The 21,732-nt window shown below is 35.2% G+C and overlaps 1 protein-coding gene across 6 annotated transcripts in view; it reads right to left on the bottom strand.

The window, feature by feature from the left end:
• The window catches only part of SBF2 (SET binding factor 2), a 241,978-nt gene that overhangs the window by 127,370 nt on the left and 92,876 nt on the right, over positions 1–21,732 (bottom strand). For all 6 annotated transcript variants that reach the window (XM_061999218.1, XM_061999221.1, XM_061999222.1 and 3 more), the window contains exons 3-4: positions 14,470–14,607; positions 1,047–1,160 (exon numbers count right to left, since the gene is read on the bottom strand). In XM_061999218.1, coding sequence (XP_061855202.1) covers positions 1,047–1,160; positions 14,470–14,607 — 252 coding nt within the window. The remainder of the gene's footprint in view (positions 1–1,046; positions 1,161–14,469; positions 14,608–21,732) is intronic.

The raw sequence follows: 21,732 nt of genomic DNA, 5'->3' as shown, positions 1-21,732 counted from the left end.
TTAATAATAATTAACGGTAAATTGATTCAACATTACATTCTAAGAAGGCTTTAGAAAAAAAGTAAACAAATAACTTTGTTCCACAGAATCCCTTTGGTGCCTTTTAACTGCTGTAGTTTTGATAAATCAGCAAATGTTTAGGAATTCTCTTTTTAGAAATAATTCCAACAGTAACTTTTCATATAACACATAGTTAAGCTGTGAAACTCCTTGCTATGGGTTGCTGTAAGAGCTGAGCCTTAAGAAACTGGACAAATTACATGAAAAAAGTCACACAGCTGACGCCTCTAGTTCAGAATGTCATTTAACTATAATTTACATTGAATTAGGACAGTATTTTGTGGCATTATTTCTACAGCCTGTTCTATTCTTATACACTTTGCTTTCCTTGTGCTATGAGCCACTATCAGAGACAAAACACTAGGTTACATGGACTTTTAATCTGAGTCATTTTTAATGTCCAATGACAACCTAACTGTTGAATGATTTCCTCCTTTGATCTATAAACTGAACTATATTTGTTTCTGTTAATATGTATTAGCTTACTAAATATTAAGCTCTTCATTTATCTTGGATCAGTCATATTTCATCAGCTGAAAGTAATTCAAGATCCTAAATCTCTGTCATGCATCTTAATTTGATCTGGAAGAGGCTCTGACATTTTGCCTTACATACACCAGAAAACTTTAATTTACCCTAATAACTTTAAACAAACACTTTTAATGCCTTGTTTTCACCTAAGCAAGTCTGTTTCTGTCTTAATAATTCCCTCTGTTATACAGTAAATTGAGCCTAGAAAAATCTCTATCTTTTCTGCAGATTTAAAACTGCTTGGAGGGTAAAAAAATGCTGCTTCAACCTATATATAGATGTTATTTACTGTCCTAGACATTGAATTTTATCTAGTTCAATCTAAGCTTACTTTTGCTCTTAAATTCCAACATCAATCCTGAGATGTTTTAAATCAAAATTACTGTCACTGCTACTCATTAAAACCAGATTTGTCTGTTGACATATATTATAAATGGCAATTCCAAGTTCTTTACCCTGAAAATTTCTGGATAATCCAGTCTGGACACCAATACCAGACTTTTAGGAGCAAACACTTCCGCAGGCGGAATTAAACCAGACTCCTCTTCACCTTCAATTTCTTTTGTTCCCTTGAAAATAGAAACATTTCAATTAATAAAAAAACCCTCAAACTAAAATGTTAGCATTTTTACAAAAAGTTAACATTTCCAGAGCTTTAGAAAACAAACACATTATTTGAAATTAGTAACAAAATTAACCAACATGTCTGCACTCTAATGGTTGTCTGACCTTCCTAAAGCTTGTACATGTAGTTCAACTTGTTGGAACTCACTGGGAAGTCATGCACCAATATACATTAAAAAGTTCTCCAAGACAGAAGCTTAACAGGACAACATCTCACATTAAATTCTCCCTGTTTCACATTTTAGATAGTGATGTGGATTACAGAACAGGATCCTTTCACATCAAAGTGCTACTTGGCTTGCAACAAACCATGCACAAAAAATACAGACGTAATATCTTTCACAAAAGAAGTTTCTTACAGAACTGATGTTACAGCTAAAATTATCTGTAACCTCCAGACTGACCTAGTAAATTTGGAATCTAAAGGAATTTCTTCACAGGAAAAAAAAAAAATCCCTCAAACTTATGAACCATTAAGTTTCTAAAGGGGAAAAAAAAAAAAAAAAGAGAAAGGTACACTGCACATAAAGTTGCAGTTCATGATATTGTGCAAGTTGCTTTAATTTCCTTGCCATCACTTACCACTCAATCACAAATATTTCATTATTATATTCATGGCCAAAACTAATGTCATTAAATATTTTCATTTCTAAAATTCCACACATTCTTTGACAAATTCATTAACTGAGTAAGTTTCCACATGACATAAAGTCTGTGCTCTCCAATTTTTGCATGTAATTCTCTCCACCCTCACACCACCTACCAAATTTCTGTGTATCTGATTTGTTCCTCTGACTGAACATTCTTCTAAGCAAAAATCACTCTATTATCTTAATTAGGAATACGAGAAAAATTACTTCCATTTTCATATAACAACATGAAATATCTGCCTTCTATTTCTGTCCTGTTATTAGTCATCATTCAGTTTATTTAGAAAAAAAATTTCTAACATGACTTTTCTATTAAGTGGAAGAAACGTGATAGAAATGTTCTTAAACGCCAGGAATGCTGTGAGTTCATGAGCTTTATTTCACAACCTCAATTCAGAATGTATGGTTTCTTGAAGGAAAGACATGTATCCCAATAAAAGCAGTTAAAGCAATGATAGTGAAGCAGTTAAAAAGCAGACTTATTTAATTCTGAAAAATGTTTAGTTACAATGAACTTCATGTGGGAATTTTATTGGTTGTCTGAGACCACCATCCTACAGTGTAGCTGGAAACTAAATAGGTTAACTTTCAAAGCACTTGTTGTTTTAACTAACCTAAATCACTTTCTCTTGAAAAAACAATTACCCACTGTAAGAGTCCTATCCTGTCCAGTTCTGTCTGCACAATCCTGTGTGCCTTGGCCAGAGCCAAATCACAGGGTTTGGAAGGGACCTTTAGAGATCATCTAGTCCAACTCCCTCCATTAAAGCAGGATGAAGAGATTAGCTATCAAGCAGTAACAGTCATAATCTGTGAACCACTTAATCACTTTTGCCTCCACATCAAGAGCTGCTTGATATGCTCTCCTCAGTTCCAGCACCAAATTGAAAAGGTCACTATGTAAAGGTCTGGTAGCTGGGCATCAGCTAGAAGCTGCACTGACAGCTGTAGGGTAATAAAGAGCTATTCCTAACCTGACCCACACGTGAAGGTATCTATATTAGAGCCTTTAGCCATTCACTCATCAAGACAGAGCTGGCCTTTCAGGCTTGTGTTCCCAACCTGGGCATGTGTCTCTTGGAAGCTGTTCGAACACATCCAAGTTCTGTGTCAACTTGTGCTGAAGCGCTTCTCACACACACTCCTCTGAAGAATATAAGATATATAGGTATGTGTGTGTGCACATGCACCTTGGTGCTCTATTTTCACCACTATATATAGAAAAAAAGGGGATGTACTTTTTACATAAATATATAAATACACACACCCACATCCCCTACTCTCCCAGATGAAACACAAATGATATAGAATAGTTTGGTACTGTTTTAAAAAACACAAGCAGATTCTGGGGTTCCTGTAAAACTGCCAATGTGATTCTTCAGGACATAAAAGTTAGGTGGTATTCACGAATGCTACATCATCCCTAATATAAACAAGGTATTCAAAACCAAGAACATAACAACCATTGCTATATTGAGTCAGAAAACAGATTAATCTAAAGCTTAGCACCCTATCTTGGGAGCAAGGCTGCTGAAAGAAGGGCAACCTTCATGGCGCTGTTCCTCTGGTGCATTCTCCCTGTCTCCAGCAATCTGCAGCTCAGGAACTTCCTGACCTGGAGACATCTTCCTATCTAAAAACCTATACAGCCTTCAAGTAAAAATGGTTTAAAAACAGAGTACTTAGGTTTGTATTAACTAAGTTATCTTAATTAAAAGATATTTATAATGTTTTCATAGCAAAGTAAAAGCAATTGGCACAGCACAGCAATATATATACACATGTGGGTGTACAATTACCTTTGTAGACTAATTCTTACCCAAATGGTAACCAATACATACACAATACACATATGTAGTCTAATTTGCATCTCATTTCTATGTTAAAATTACGATTCACAAATTAATAGTGAAACACAGTAACTCAACAGTCACGCACTCCACACATGTCCACTTCCATCCATTATAATATTGACAAGGAGAGCTTTTACATTAATGACAGTTCCCTCCCCCCACTCCTCAAAATGCAAGAAGAATTTTAAAATTGTATTGTAGTGGCTACATATCACTAAATATATAATCAACAAAAGTTTATTGTATTAATTGTTCTGAAGAGTAATTATGAATTCTAGGCATAAAGATGACAAATTCTGGCTATCTGACAAATTGTAGATCCTGACAACATTAGGAAAAAAACCCCATATTACACATTTCTGAAGGCAAGGGAATAAAGAAGCTTCTCTATATTCACACTGCACTATAACAATGAAAACTCAGGGTGCACGAACAGGGAGAAGGTTTCTATAAAAAGCCTTTTTCATAAATCCACTCAATTTCATATCAAATCTTGAATTAATTCATAATTAGATCTAATTGAAAACTTTAAGGGCATAATAGCAGCACACTATTGATCTGATAAATCATTTACACTATAAAATTACTCTCTTCATAAAACATTCATGGAAAAATGTAACGTGACTAGTCGTATTTTATGACTAAATGTTCTGACAGACACATAGAGACATTATTAGGCGTCAGTAGACTAAGTAGATAATCATTTCAAACACATGACTTTTAACCTACTTTTCAAGCAAAGTATTAACAGCATAAGCATTCTCTAGCAATTCTAAACACAAAGCAAAAACATGAACTTGATTCTATCTGAACTTTTGCTCAGACACATGCACATTTCATCTTTCTTTATCCCTGATCTCATCTAAGGAAAAAATTATTCTCTAATAAAAACAAACCGAAGAGTTGGTTGTGGTTTGACACAAAACCTTAATTGCATGGCTTCCTTGTTCACATATATACAACTGCTGGCATATGCATGTCTGGGTATCTGTACCATGGAATATATATAGGAGTATTTAATGTTTCTTTTAAAGACTCTATTTTTAACTCTAGCCCTCACTGTATGTCTTGGAGAAACAGCATTGCCAAACTGTTAAATTTCTTAAACAAATTTTAAATCATCATATTCCAAACTGTAAGAAAAACATAGGTACAACTTCACTGTAATGACTGTTAACACTTACATCCCATGAGATAAAAAAAGTACAAGAAAAACCAAAATAATCAATTTTAAATACAACTTTAAAATACATTTAAACATTCTTTTATTTATTGTGCTAATAGAATATGGTTGAGGATGTATCATAAGTTTAAACAGAGAAGTCTTATCTGGTTTTACAGGATGGTGTTTGATTTGTTTACTTGTCTTTTCCTTTTGTTTCCTCTTTTCCTGCACAAATAATATATAATAAACAAATGCAGAAAAACAGTAAAACTTCTTTTGAAGGACAGATCATGCAACTTAATTTTGCTCAAGTTGTTTGTTATAGATGGAAATTTGCCTCTTAAGAGATTAGACAAAAACTGTGCACTCTGTACATTTATATATTATACATCATACCCTTAAACTTAATTTTTTCATGTATTTCATGTGGGTGTACATACATATATCTATGCTAAAAATATACATACAGACAACTTTTGTCATAACACAATAATGAGTTTCATAGGTTCTTATCCTTCATCAGACTTGTGAAAGTAATGGAATAAACTTCCAACAACAACCAACTAATTTAACAGCACCACTTCAGAGTTTAAGAACTTGGTCACTAAAAAGTTGATGAATTAATAAATAATTTGTGCAAGCATTTGAAAACAAAACTCACAAAATAATAAAAGTTCACATGACCAAATAAAAAATAACCAGCATGAATCCCCTGACTGATAAACAATAGTTTAGAAAAATTAACTGTGATCTGCACTGTTCATCATCACTCTGCTATTTGTTTGCATGTTTTCTGAGAACAATTTGTTCCTCAGTTTATTCAAGGGATATATATGGCATTAATCCCAAAGCAGACAAGTTCAGACTAATTATTCAAGCATTTTTTAACGAGGAAGGTAATTGACAACTAGAGTTACCTACCAACAGATTAGGCGTGACATCCCAGATCCATGGTGATGCCAAAAAAATGCAAGGACTCAACAGCCAATGTAACTATTTAGCAGGTATTCTTTATTGCAGTGCTGGGTGCATGGGGGATACATGCACACCCCAGTCATTTGGTTTTCACCTTATATTTACAGTAAACATGCATATTCATTACAGTTCTTAAAAGAGGTTGGGTTATTCTAATCACTTCTAAGAACTCATTATCACCAGTTCTGCCCATTGTCCTGCCTTAAGTCCACCCAGATTATGCCTCCATCAATGCCTCCTTTCAGTGGTCCTGGGGGGCTTGTTAAGGATGAAGATCTAAGTCTTCCTCACTGTGTACTTTTCACCTTTGGGTTCTTGTTGTTCAAACTGCAGAACAGGACGAAGCTGGACTTGTTCTGTCAGTGCTAGACAGTGGTTCTGTCAGTACTAGATAACAACAGTAGTTAGTAGTTCCTAAGAAAAGTTCCCAAAAAAGTTCCACAACATTTGATAATGTTAGCAATTTCACAAAGCTAATATTTCAAATACCTAAGAGCTACAAATGTATTCTTGCAGTTTTCTAGCTAATAGTTTATGCCATATATAATGCCCTGTAAGTTCTTTCATTGAACAGTAGAAAACAGGCTTAGTATCTTTTTAAAAGATACAGTTAAGTTCAATTACTTCTAGTGTTTATTATTAAATAAGGTATTGCTTTGCTTATGACCTTTTGCTGTAAAAAAACACTGTACATTTATAAAAAATTGTAAGAACAAGTGGGCACAGTTTGCAGCATGTGAAGTATACTGTAATGAGATCAGAGTTTGAAAGCTTGGTATTGAAGAAAATTCCAAGTATTTAACAAAGAGTAATTTAATAATAAAATATAGCACATCTTCCTCAAATAAAATGGTGTCAGTCAAAAGCAAAAACTTTCTTGAAACCAAAATGCCCATTAAATGTTTTCTTCATATAATATACATGGGGTACTATGGAAAAATTATTTACACAATCTAATGGCACAAGTGATGAGCAGTCGTAGCTCTTCCAGTTCAGTCTCCACGCCAGTCTATTTAGAGAGATGTTAAAGGGAAAGTAATGAATAATAGAAATGTATGAAAGCATAAAACAGAGAGTGCACAGGCTTATCTTTACAGCATATAATTGATACTGTTCCAAAACTTCGTCTCCTGCTTCTTCAGTATGCACTATATGAACTATTCAGTAAAACTTAAACAGGTATAAAGGTGAATATGAAGTAGTCCAGTGCCATTTTCTTCCCAATGCATTTTGTTTGCTTTAGATCACAAATACATATTTAGAGTTGAAAACTATGAGTATCAGACAACATTGTGTAAGGTCAAGAATAGTTTAAGTGTTTAGTTTCCATGCTTAGCATCAAAGGAGCATATGAAAGAAATTTCACTGGAGCTATTTTGAGTTCTGGCTTGCCAAAACAGAAGTAGTAACACTGCATGAAACATGGCAAAAGCTCAAACAATCAAACTGATACCAAAACTGTTAGGAAGTCCTTTGCATCAGCTCCTAGTCTTATTGCTTAGTTTTACTCTTTATACACTTTCTACTACTGACACCAATAACATCATATAGAAACTGAGCACCTGAAAATCTGAACAAAAGCCAAAACACTAAACCCAAAGTAAACTGGTCATTCATAGTTAGTCTTCAGGAAAAACAACAAAAACAACCACAATGATATTCAGCATGCTAACTGAAATATGTTCAAATCACGCAATGGCTATTTAACTTCTAAAATTCTTCTGCTACAGAATGGTGGCAATGCAAATGCATACAGGGTCAAGAGAAGACTGGACAAGTCAATGAAATCCACAGAGCAGCAGGTACACTGGGCTCAGCTACAGAGGCAGAGGAGGGAACACTTGTGGAAAAGTTGTGTACACTCTGTTCTTATACTGCTCCCTAGACATTCAATCCTAACCATCACCAGAGACAAAATACTACGCAAGATCTCCTTCTGATAGGTTCTTCCAAGCACTTAATGCAACATATCTGAATACATTTGAAATAAGATTTGAAATCTTATTTAATGATACAGCTTCCCAGTATTATTTAGATTATAAACCAACATAACTTTTCCAGTATATTATATTCTGTGTTCACTGGTAGGTAACAGTTTCAAAACCGCATTAATTCTCTTTTGATACTTAAATCACACTCACAAAAAGTACCATTGCAGGGCTAAGGATAGGTGTCTTAAACGTACAAAAAAAGAAAATTAAAATGATAAGCTCTTTTTGATTCCTTTCTTTCTTTTCTCTCTGAATGAACAAACTTTAAGGACACAAAAATCTAAACCTTTGGTTTTTATTCAAAAGAAATACTCATTGCTTTGATCCAGTCCTCAAACATTAAGGTTTCCTCTTGAACTTTTTTGTCAGCTCTGTTTCTGAATATTGATGTTTAACTTAAAAATAACAACCTAGTCAAAACATACATTAGGAACTGAGGTCAATTTTTAAAGATGAAAGACTGTAGCCATTGTTAAGGGACTTGCACAGCTTGGTAACACCTTAGCATCTGCTCCATTGACATGCAGCTGAATTATAGCCCACATGAAATGTAACTATCCTTCCTCTCCTGTCTTTTCAACCCCATCTTCAGAACTTGATGTCCATCTTACTATCCAACTCTCCAAATCTATCAGTTGTCCAGTCGTCACATCAGCTTTGACTCCTCTCAGATGGACCACCATGTTCTTCTGGGTCTCTAAACTACATCTATGGCAGATAGCTCTGTGAATTGCCTTTGTTAGAGATGACACTCACTTTTAGACATGAAGGCAACCCAGGCATGCTGACCTGATATATTCATATCAGAGGTGGATGCTACTGAAGTCAGTGCATTTAGTTCTGGTTAATGTTGAATGGAGAAAAATTAGATTTGCCTTCACATCACAATAAAGAAAGTCAATTTAAATTGAAGTACTAACAGAAAACTTAGAAAACACAATGCATTAGATGTAGCTTTACTGTTCTGAAGGTGGAAGCTGGCAGGCATTACTTGAAACCAAAGGAAATCAAATGTGAACAGAAAGTTAAATTAGAATTGTACTTTTATTAATTCATTCAGTTCTAGAGAGAAAGCAAACATGTCCCATTACAAAACACTCTAGTACTTCATTATAATTGTCAAAACCAGTTTGCCCTATTCAAAACTTTGCACTGAAATTGTGCCAAGTTCAGCAAGCCCGTTGTTTTCCTACTAACTGCCCAGTAAAGAAGATTTAGAGACCTTGCATGATTTCTTATTTTAAGAAAAATTATTTTGCTTTAGTAATGTTGTGTCAATTGCTCATTTGGGACAGATCCCTTTCTCTCCATGTGACTTAGCCTCTGCTTGTCTTATTTGCAGCCAAATACACTCTTAGCTGGTTTATTAACAATCAAAAGCCAAAAAAACATTCAGCATCAATTAATTTTGTTTACTTTTCAGATTATACAAACTCATGTATCCAACAAATTCTAACACATGCATAAAAGTTAAAATAAACTTAGCTGACTGCCTCCAGAAGACAAATCTGGATCCTGCCTGCAACCCGCTGTACTGAACTAAAACCACAGGTGAATAGATCTACACGCACAGAATCAAACCACTGCAGCAGAACATACATTGGAATAATTGTACCAGCATAAAAGCCATGATCTTGATTTAATAATTTCAAAATGGGATGGTAAACTGTAGCAATGCACAGTAGTAATTCTATCAAAGAAAAAAAAGAAAAGGATCAAAGACAGAAATTTTCACGAAGATCATAAACTTATCAAATAGAATAACCTCAAGTCTCTAGAAGAAGTCAGCTCATTCACTCCCTAAATACTACTGACACTTCAGGACACTCATATGTGAAAATAAGAAGTTTACATTTCTGCACCTAACATAAGGTGAGTAGTAAGCAGAACAAATGGCAAAACACATCAACTTAAGAAAGTCGGTAGTTCATACCCTCTTTAACTCAGTCATAATGCTTTTTATACCTAATAGAATGGCATATGTGCAAGTAGACCAAGGCACCATTTTTCAGCAGATTTAGAAAGATGATGATGTAATATACTAAATACTACTTTTAAAATTAGGGGTTTCTTCCTACAAAATATGTTTTGGGGCATTGACCGTAAGATGACATTTTCAGAACAAATTTAGCATTTGCGGATATTCACAAAAAGTTACTAAATTTCATCATAAGAATAACATGCTAACGTAATGTCCACAGAGGGATCAGATTTCACACTTCAGAAAGGGTACAATTGAAGTGAGCGTTGTCATCCTCTGCTAAAAAACAAATGTCAGTGACTCATGAAGCAGCGTAAGCTTTAACACAGTAGGATCACCAACTTTCTAGTCCAAGCACAAAAATGAAAACTTTATGAAGCACGAACTCATTCTTTGGCAGTTTTTCCCTTGTCTCGGGAAATATTTGCAAATGTCGTGAATCTGACATTTTATGGTTTGGGCCTTTCACAATTTCTTTTTCCTCTTTTTGCAGAGGGGCATAGAGAGAAAGAACTGCAGGAACTGAGAGGCTTGTGAATTATTACTTATGGGTGTTCTCTATAGTGATACATTTAACCTCACCAACTCTGTGACTGCAATGTGTTAATGTACATATCCTTAAGACAACACACAACAATAATCTTGTAGTAAGACTGCTGTGAACAAATGTTTGGGCTTTCGTGCTGATCTCATTGAGCAGATTTTCTGTAACATAAAAAATGGAGTTGCATAGGCTCAGTTACTGGCATAAATCATTCTCTAATTTGTTGATGGCAAAGTTGGGGACACTAGCTAAATTTCTTTCAAAGTACAAAGCAATGTACAGTTTGACCATTAAGTCCTCAAATGAGTCAGCACTTTCAAAAAAGATTCTATTTATGGTTCTTTTCCAAGCATTGTTAAGTACAAATTCAAACTGCGTAATTGGTAGGAAGCACAGCTGAGGCCAGTGTAAGTATCTGCTGAGTCAAACGTATTAAATCAAGTCTTTGTGTGTCAAGTGGTAACGTCCAGAAATTGCTGTTTGAAACGAGAACCTCATTTTAGCAAACAGTGTATACACCACAGAGAGCTACACGTATACATATGTATATATGGGGGGGTGTATACGCATTTTTTGAAGGCTAATAAAGTTACACACACAGAGTTACCAGAATTTTATGGGTGAATTCCGTAGATATAACTTACAATTCCTCTGAATACCTTTTGGCTGGTCAACAGTTTCTGCCTTTGGCTGCCAGAAAAATAAGCTAAGTAGACTATTTTTTTGGTCAATGGGACAAGGTCTTCCTCAGATCTATGAGGTTTCAAGTGGATTTCAAATCAATGAGATTTGAAGTCCACAGCAACAAATACAACCACAATACAGTAATAGGGGAAAAAACCAAACCAGACCCTTGAAGGTACTGTAAAGGAAGAAGAAATATGGATGTTTTTACTTACTCTTGTCCTCCTAAATAGTGTAGATGTACACAAGCCAGTATGGCATTCACTAGAGCATCTAAATGGCACCTTATGCCAGACAGAAACCTGGATCAGATCAATATGTGCTGGAAACATAAAAAAGCTGGAAGGGAAAACCAGTGCAGTATCTCAGATTTCTTTACACTTTCCATTGGTAGGAATTTGAAGTGACAGAAAAACCTTGTACATAGAACTGCTCTGAAATGTATTAGGGAAGTCTTTAAACGACACCAGCTTTACCATTGCTAATTCATTACTAGACTGCCTGTAGTCATCTAGTCACGTTCCAAACTCCTGTTAGGGTCGCAATTTCAAAGACTTCATTTTAATCTCAGATGAGGAACATATCTTACACATCTATAGCACTTCTAGGACAATGAAGTGAGACTAACATCATAAAATGGAACAATTAATGAAGGACTACATGGCAAAGCTGTTTCACCTGCATTCAGAGCACCAATGAGTTCTAGTCCCATGTTTAATGGAGTATCATGTGTTCACCTTCCTCATGAGTACAGATATGGAGTATTAATCAGACTGAACGTAACATTAATCTTTTCCATGTATCAATCCTAACTTCATGAGGGCTAATTGCCAATCAAATTGACCATAATCCATGTAGATGACAAATTCTGGGTCAGTTCAGAATGACAGTACTGCAACAATACAAAACGTGATTCATACATATCAATAACTGACACAGTATTTTATTTTCTATCTGGGGGTAGGAAGTTGAAACTAGGTGACAACCTGATTACTAGAGCCTGTGCTGTTCTCTGGTAAACTTGTTATGACACACAAATGCCAAGATATCAACCTGACTTCAAGGCTTTCAGAGACACCAGAGAGAAACCCTTTTTCCTGCAGAATAAATATCTTTTAATGTTGCTATATAATTCTTGCACCCTAAGTTATCACAGGTATCATCTGGATACCTCCTGAGTATTACCTCTTTATTTTTCAGATAGTATTTATTTACAAATTATCCTGCAGCAAACAGCTGAAGCACAAATAAAAGGAACCGGAATGACACATGTAGCCTTCTGAGACCCAGCTTGATCCAAAGTGTCAAAAAGGTTCTTGTTATAATCTGCAGAAGGCTCTATTTTAGCATTCACAGGCTGAGAAATTAGTTTGTTTTCACTTTGCAGTTTAACTAACCACAGAAACTTCCAAGTAGTTGATTCCAGTTTTTTGTAAAGATGATTCTGCCAAGCCAAACATCTGTTCTGCTCTAGCTGAATTCTGACCGCTCATGTCTCAGCAAAGTTTACCTGGTGAAGGCTACTAGGAAAGAAGTAACTCTTCTTTTTTTTGAAATGCAATCTTTTGTCTTAGTGAGCTACAGCATTCAGTAAAAAAAAAAAAAAAAAAAAAAAATTGTATTTAACTGTGAAAAGTACTGTTCAGATTTCACTTCAGGACCTGGGTACTACCTTTCATGGACTGTTCGTTTAATGAAGCATCTATCTGAATGGTTAAATTAGTATTACTTTCATAGCCCAATGCTCCATAAGCTTATGTTTCATTACAGATTGTACATGTGCTGAATTCTTGTCTAATGACCATGTAACAGGGCACGTTCAATTATTCTCTTTGGGTTTTAGAAAGAAACAGGATGTTTGGCTATAAACAATGCAGTCATAGAATAAATTTCACCACAGCAAGTTCATCTGAAAAATATGCATTCTTTACAACACAGCCAGGAATGGCATTATGAGAACCAACATCCTGCTGCACTCAGTTTTGGGGTTTTTTGGTTTGTTTTTGGGTTTTTTTTTTTTTTTTATTATTAATACTTAGGCAATGTACAAATAAACCTTTTAGTTAATATCGCTGTTTTGTGATGAGCATTATCTGAAAGATGTGCATAGTGAATCAAAAGCAGCTGCTAGAAACCACAGGATAAATAACAAGTTGGCTAAATTTTGTATACACTATGAAATACATAGAGTAGAGGAAGAGTGAACCATTGTAAATTTTTATCAGCTGGGAAAGAATTACTATATAATATTTCACTCCTTATTAAAGAAAAGAAAACGAACAGACATTAAACACTGACTCTTTTAAATAGGAGTATGTGAGTTGATCTAGACTAAAATACATGTAATTTTTGTTACAGTCCTGCTTTTAACTCCTTTGAATAATCTACAAAAATATCCACCTGAATTGTAATGTTAATGAAGTAAGAGCAACTATTCTTCTCTGGTTTCCAATTGTTCCTAGAAGAAGCACAGTATTATTGTTATTACGCTGCATCTTTTAATTATTCCACAAACAGGGTAACATTTCAATTCCAGTGTTAAATAAGGATAGTACATTTGCATTATTAAAAGTCTTTTCTTAAAATAATGAATGTCATAGTTCTCCATGAAAGAGCACCAAACATTACTTCACTTAGCCATCTAGTTAACTAATTTTAATATAATTTATGCCAAGGTTTCATTTATTTTTTAATTTTCATGTGGGAAAGAAAATATTTCAAAGACTAATAATGCCAGCCCGCAATTATAGATTGGATTAGGTTTTCCCTAAGTTCTTGCTTCTAAAGATTCCAAGTATTGTGTCATAGAGATTCTGTGAAGTACTTTACATCAAAAGGGAAACAAAATGTCTATTTTTGAAAGACTGAGGTTGCCCAAAAATAATTAAATACATGTTTCAAAACAAACACTGCCAAGTAGCTGACACCCAAAATCTGACCTACCTAAAAACTGAAGAATTGTTCTATCGGTTTTTAAATCTTGCCATTTACACCCACACAAATCCTGCCAATACACATACAAGCAATGTACACATTTTTCCTGTCCTGGCCTGAGAGAGTTGGCCGGCAGAGGGAGCAGAAGTTAATAAACTTTTTCCTACAAAGATGAAAGGAACAACATATTGTCTGTCCCATTAAAAAACAAAACAAACCCAAAACCAAACATGGTGGAGAAAAAGAAGTTCTATCAAGTGGTTTTGGCTATTGCTTTTCTTTAAAAGCAGATAAAACCAAACAAACAAACAAAACAAAACCACAAACAAGTACATAGAGCATAAGCTTCTGTATGACAGAAAAATACATCTCTACCAAGCACAGCAAAATATTTTCTAAATTTGTCCTGTATAATATTAATCTATTGTTTCTAGACATCTGTTTCTGCATTTTTGTTACTTATTGTAAAGATTTTACCTGCAGGTTAATCTCAGCTTCATAGAAAGTTAAGCAGGAGCAGTAGTGTCTCTCTGAGTCTATATCGGTCAAAACCACCACAAAGAACGTTGGCTGTTTTCTCTCTTTCGAAAGCTGCCATCCTCCAGGCTGGCAAAACTAATGAAACAGAAAAAATGAGACATATAGTTAAGCAATAATATCAACTGGTTTATGAAATGTAAAAAAATATATATACTTTTAAACAACAGAACATTATCTGAAGCAAGAAGCTTATTTAAAGTGAATATATGCATGGTTGGAGGTCTTGAAGTTGGTCAGACACATACATCCGGCTCTGTAGCCACCAAGGGAGATATAATAAAGTCTACAAAGTGAAAATGCATTCCTTTGAATTCAGTATTCAAGATTATCTTTATAGGGTCTAACAAGCAACAACAGGAGTTAACTGACATGTTATGCAAGTTTCATGACTTCAGTCTCAGGGACAAAGAGAATCACTTGCTTGTCAGACACAGATACTGCATATGTACTTAGAGTATTTTAGCTTGGAGAAGAGGAGACTGAGGGGTGATCTCATTAATGTTTACAAATATGTACAGGGCAGGTGTCAGGAGGTAGGAGCTAGGCTGTTCTCAGTGATGTCCCATGACAGGACAAGGGGCAACAGGTATAAGCTGGAACGTAAGAGGTTCCAAGGAAAAGCTGCTTCACTGTGAGGGTGAGGGAACACTGGAACAGGCTGCACAGATGGGTTTTTGAGCCTCCCTCTCTGGGGACATACAAATCCCATGTGGACGAGATCCTGTGTGACCTATTCTAGGTGGTCCTGCTCTGGCAGGGGGGTTGGATGATTTCCGATGTCCCTTCCAACCCTTGAGATTCTGTGATTCTGTGATATTTCCAAGTTCTTGTAGCAATGAGTAGACTAACTATGTGCAATACTTAAAACATGTCAAATAAGCCTAAGTCTTTTCAACATTTCTTCAGTTTCTTCAAACTGACTAGGGCCTTGGCAGTGCAAGCCACCAAAACTGAAGACAGTAATTCTGATCTCAGAAAAGAGAGAAACAAGTAGCATGAACAAAACCAGAACTAAAACTCAAAAGTAAAGTGAAAAGAGCATGGGGTTTGGGTTGGGTTTTTTTTAAGCTACTAGAGTACAACATCAGTTAATAACTTGTAACTTGTTTCAAGTAATGGAAGAGTGAGTTGAGATTCAGGAATCAGTTTGCTGAAGATTCTTGAGACTATCTTTATTGAATCTTGTATTTACCGTTTCTTTTACTTAAGGCTGAAGTCACATTAACAAGTACATTACTATTAGCAACATTAGAATTTACACAGAGTAAAGGTAATACACCTTGGATGTACTAGCAGTAATAAAAAAAACCCAACCCACAAAAAAAAAACCACAACCCAAAAAACCTGCCCACAAAACCCAAACCCAACATTTCTACAAGTGTTAATGCAGACACCAAAGGAACCAGAGAGACGGGTCAAGATATCATGTTCCCAGCAATTGCTTCTTTACTCTAGACAGCTGATAAAAACTATAAGAGCATGAAGAGTAAGTTGCAAACAAAAACTTACTACAGATTCATCTTTAGAACCTCTAGAATAAAAAAATTGGGTAGTCTTAGGTGAACATCAGTTAAAAGTCTCCCTCTGATACTCAGTTTATTTTATGATCCTGGGAAAATCTTAAAAACCAAAGTTTTCTCATGTTACATTCTTCAAATTCTAGACAGTCAGCTTAACACATCTGAATCTGTATCCTTAGAAGTGCTAAGTACTCCCTCCTGCATCAGAGAATAACTGTTCTGAACATCAAAAAGTCCTCTGAGAAAAGACATCTTAGTCATTCCAAGCTAAGCATCCAGTATTAGTCCATGAATTTGATAATACTGGCATAATCTCCCTTTGTTTTTTATCTCATGTTAGTTAAAAACAAGAAGATACCATTATTAATCTTGCAGGATTGCTATAAAGATAATGTAATGTGATAAATATATACAGACATTTAACAACAGCACCATTAAAAAGTTTGACAATAAAGTCATTAGAGTTCTGTATGTATTGCAGAGTTTAGGTGGTGTGTGGTAAATGAAACCCGGAATTTGTAGATCAAGTAAGATGAAAACCCAAACTTCTGAATAGCTATTTATTCAATGAGTATGAGCAGTAAGACTCTGTTAATAAATAAAACCTTTCCATGATATACTGTTAAAAGTGAAACATCCATACAAGGTAGGTCAAAACCAGGTTTTTCATGCAGCCCTGGCTCTGCCACTTCTTAAACTCTCAACACTCGAGTTACAATCTTAACACTCTTTCATATCTGTCAAGTCTGCCAGTCCTCACAGGAGATCCTTGCTGGTGCCATTGCCCTTTAGCTTTACGGTTAGTTTCCCATCTTACACTTGTAGTAGGAATCCATCAGATTTTCAAGTGTCTGGAACTCCTGGACAAAGGACCATTCTCCACACACCAAACACCACCCTACTAAAGGCACAGAAGAGCTGGAATATCCAAGTAATCCACAAACAACATACTCTTCAGCCAAATGACAAATACATGAGTTTGGGATGTGTGGCTTGTGCATAGTGGGTTTTCACATGACACACAGAGAATTTGTCTTTGAACTCTGAGGTATGGCTAAGTCCATTTATAATCTACTTTTTGGATTTATGTTAAAATACAATTATTTTAATATTTATTTTTATTATAAATAATGGGTCTACTACATAAAATTTATACCAACAACTGCCCTGCAAACTCAGAAATGCAAAGGGAAAATCAATAGCTAAATTTTTAACTATCAAAAGTGACTGCTGATCTGGGCAGGCTGCTCTCAGTAGCAATCTCTCCATCTTCATATATATTTAAACTCTACTCCCATCAGTGAGCATTCTTCCTGACTTCAAAATTATATTGCGCCTAACATATGCTTACTAGATTCAACTATTTCACTAGAAAACAACAATTAGTGATTGTTAAGAAAAACAGTTGGAGTAGAGTACTCCTACTGGCTACATTGAGAATCTGTGTTTTCAAATAAACTGGAAGGAATTTATAAATACAGAGATTGAAGATAAAGACAACATGCTCCTCCAAGAAATTAAACAATAAGGAAACTGAGAATCCTTCAAAGTAAGGTAATAAATATTAGTGTAATAACTGAAATGCAAACAACATTGAGAAGAACTTTCCAAGTTAGTATAAATACATGTTACTATCCAGCCTGACTAGCAGCACAGTCTGGCCACTAAGAACAGGAAAATGTTTCCTTACCAAACCAGATGCTATACCAAAACAGACAAAAGTACCACTGTGAATACAATTCAAAGGTCATGTGCTTCTTCGGTAAACAAGAAAAAAGCCCCAGAAGTTTACAAATGAACACACTCCCATATTGTTTCACTTATTTGCCAGAATTCTGGGAACAGGAGCATAGTTTCTATCAAAGGCACTGAAAATTAGAAAGAGTCAGATTGTCCAACTCACTCTTTATACAAATGAGTCTCTAACAGTGGCAAGTGCTTCAAAATGACTCCAAATTACAACTTATTGCCTTCTAAAATCTGGTGCAAACAGCCAGTTGTGCTGAGGTACATGCAACTCCCTGCCCTGTTCTTCTCTACGGAAATAGATAATTTCCATAAATCACCATCTACCTTAGATATACTGTATACAACTTTGGTGTCTAGAATCACAGAATCATGGAGTATCCTGAACATGAAGGGGAGGATTGAATTTAACTCCTGGCTCCACAGAGGACAACTTCAAAGTTAAATCATGTATCTAATATATTAGTGTTTTCCACATGCTTCTTGAACATCAACAGCCTTGAGGCCACAATCACTTCCCTGGGAAGTACTCTAAAGCCTGTTGAAAAATTGAAGAAAATGTAAAAATAGTCACAATTTCTATTAAACTGTGGAAGAATTAGGATGTAGGAGGAAGGCTTACTTGTTAGTGTGGAAGCCAAAACTACAGAAAAGCAATAATATAGAGTTCAAATCTCATTACAGAAAAATTTTAGCTATTTGTATCCTTACCATGACAGAACTATATTATTTTCCTTCCATATCTGTTAATCAGAAATTACTTATTTGCTGAATTGCATGTTAGAACTTTGTTATTTACCTCTGGACTTGCACCCTGAGAACAACCAAGATCGTAACAAAAAGTCGAAGCAATATTGAGTCAAATAGCTATAGATGGGAAAGACTGATCTGCTCTCTCTCTGTGCTTTCAGAATTCCATCAGAAATCCACTACTTCTGATGGTACTACCAAAGCAGAAAGAGGAAAAAACTTATTTGAAAACTTACAACACCACATTCTTTGCAAGTCACCTGTTGAAAGCATTCTTTAAGGGTTTATAGAGAACATAAGAGAAAAAAAAAATCTGTCATATACTATTACAGAACCAGGCACTTAACTAATTAAACAATAGTTAAAATATATTCTCACACTATATATTGTCTTCAAAATATATTTGCACACTCAACTCTTGTTAAATAAAATCCAAAGCTATCTGGATGCACACAAAATAGAAAACATTTGAACTGCATTGACAAGACTTGCATTAAAAGATCCCAAAATGACTCTAGAATTTAAAACATCTGACACAGATATTCACCTTCCTTTCTAGTTTAACTCTTTCATTCAACATTTATTTCTCCTTTGTTTCACTCTGGGTATAAAGTTTCATTGTATTAAGTTTGCTTCTGTAAGCTTCCTTTTTACTTTTCAAATAACTGTGTTTCATTTTTAACATGTATCATCATGAGGTTTTGTTTTTTTCAACAAATCTCCCTGAAAACAAATGACCATGTTCTGGACATTATGTGAAGGAAGTTTGTTCCATCTGGACTTGCATGACCTAGCACCAGCTGCTGAGTATTTCACCATTTCACCATTCACTTATGTATGGAATTTTGGCAAAGCAAATTTTCTTTTTCAGATGCATACCTCTACTTAAAACAAACTATTACAATGCTCATTGGCATAATAAAAAACCAATGTTATGAAGCTGTAAATCTGAGGAAATGCTTGAAGCTTTGGGAATATCTCTGAATGTAAACAGAATACAAAACATACATTGAATTTTATAACATCTTGCTGCCTTTCAACATCTTGCACCTAAGAAACTGCATATTCACCCTCAGCCTTGTCTAAAATAGAACTAAAAGCACTTAAAGTATACACTAAAGTATTTCCAGGTAAAAGCCTGTTTCAACTCTTGTAAAAGATTTTGATGATCAACTATAAAAAATTCAATAGACAAAAAAAAAAAAGCTTTTAATCATAAAATAAATATAAAGGCCTTTTTCTACTCCAGTATGTACTAAAATAGAGTTCCCCAAGATGAACTTTTGCACAGTAGTCACCTCATGCCACCTGTGAATTGCTGGAACCTACTGCCAGGATCCACCATAAAGGCACATGCAAACCAGCTGCCCACCCCTCTTACCCAGCCCAGTCAGAGGCTGGGGGGTTGCTGAGGCCAGAGAAGAGGTTTAAAAGTCAAGAGTCACATATTTAATTATCTTCAGGCTTTCTGAAAATCAAAGACATCAAAGAGATAGAGAAAAGGGAAAAGGAGAGTGAATACATATTGTTCATCTGAAATCAAGGAACTACTTTCTACCCATAGCAATGTGAAAACACACACATCTACGGGCACGCACATGCTGATGTTACTGGATACTACTTGCCCCTCAGCCTCTTACACTTGAAACTCGTTCAAATACTTTGGAGAATCTCATTAGATGTGGCAGGAACGTTGTGACTACAGGTGACACTACTGTCCAAGAAAAGCTACAGGCAAAGATTCTTTCCCCTCCTTGCCTGAGACAGAATCTCCCCATGCGCTGTAGACATTTCCAGCTCAGTAGGCAGCTCCTCAGTCAAACGTAAAAATCATGTAAAAAAAAAGACACTAAAACATTCCTCCTCAGAGAAAAGATCCTCAACTACATTCTTGGGCTTACTAAGACTGAAAGTTGCTGAAAGATGTCTCAGTGGCAGTAATCCTGTGCAAGTGACAGATGAGGTTCTTCTCTAATGTGAGCTACAGATTACAGTGACCCTCAATTATGAGACACTCAACCTCGTCACAGAGAATGAGAAGCAAAAGTTCAACAAAAGAAGAAAAGTTAAAATATTTTCATTAACATAAAAAAACCCACCAGCTTCCAGTGCACTGCTTTGCCTTTTTAAAAAATTAAACACTGTTTAATTTTTCAATACCTTTCCCAATGAACTGTGTTGCTGAACCCAAACTTGTAAAAAGCTTTTCTACAAGGACTCTATTCCTAGTTTGTCTTCTGAAAAAATATTTGAACTGGCTTTTAGAAAGAAAACTACACTCATTGAGGAACCAGCTTCTTTTTCTGCTTTCAGAACACTGAATATCTTATAAACCATCCCAATGGTTTATTTGGAAAAGACCAAAACAAACAAATCAACTACTAAACAAAACAAAAATCCCAATAACCTGTCCAATAGTCTGATTATTTCTAGCAAAACCAACCTAGACTACCATGTGGTGATTTATGACTAACCATTGTATGCTAACACCTTTATTTCAGAAATACCACAGGATTAATTACAACATTCTGAATGGGGCTTTCTTCTCAAAATGAATTTCCAAATCTCTTATCATGTTTAGTAAGAAAATATAATTAGTGTGCCTGTGCAAATAACTGCTACTTTGGACTTTTTATTCCTTTAGGTTAAACCATGCTTGCTCCTCTTGTTTTCAGTCAAGATCTCATCAAGATAATCTTTATGGTAATTAAAAATTCTGAGACCCGTGGACCCAGAATCTTTTTTTACCACCACTCCCAACAAAACCAAACACATCTACTCCACTCTGCTCTGACTCAGGCAAAGAGAGCGAGATAGTTCTGAACAGCAATCAGAAATTCTTAGATGCCCATTGACAAGTCGAGCCACATACAAACACGTTAGGTGTTTGAAACATATTTTATATCAGAAAATTATTTTTTTAACATACATTTTTCACTTCACCAAAAATCATCATAACTTCATTATAATTTTAAACTCTCATAATTTGCAACTGAAATTCAGGAACACATAGCCTGCCTTCAAAATTTTCCTTTCCAAGAAATGCTTGTTAGTCAGCAACAATTCCTGACAATGATACCATCAGTCAAAAGAATAACGAGAAGTCTGAATACTAATATTTAGCGTGAAAGCAGATGAGACAATTTCAATGCGGCAATAAAGTTAAGTGAGGCATGACTTCAGT

This window comes from Colius striatus, chromosome 7, assembly GCF_028858725.1.
Source record: "Colius striatus isolate bColStr4 chromosome 7, bColStr4.1.hap1, whole genome shotgun sequence".
NCBI classification, from domain to species: domain Eukaryota; kingdom Metazoa; phylum Chordata; class Aves; order Coliiformes; family Coliidae; genus Colius; species Colius striatus.
The sequence above is the reverse complement of the archived record's forward strand: the minus strand, read 5'-3'. Positions and strand labels throughout refer to the sequence as shown.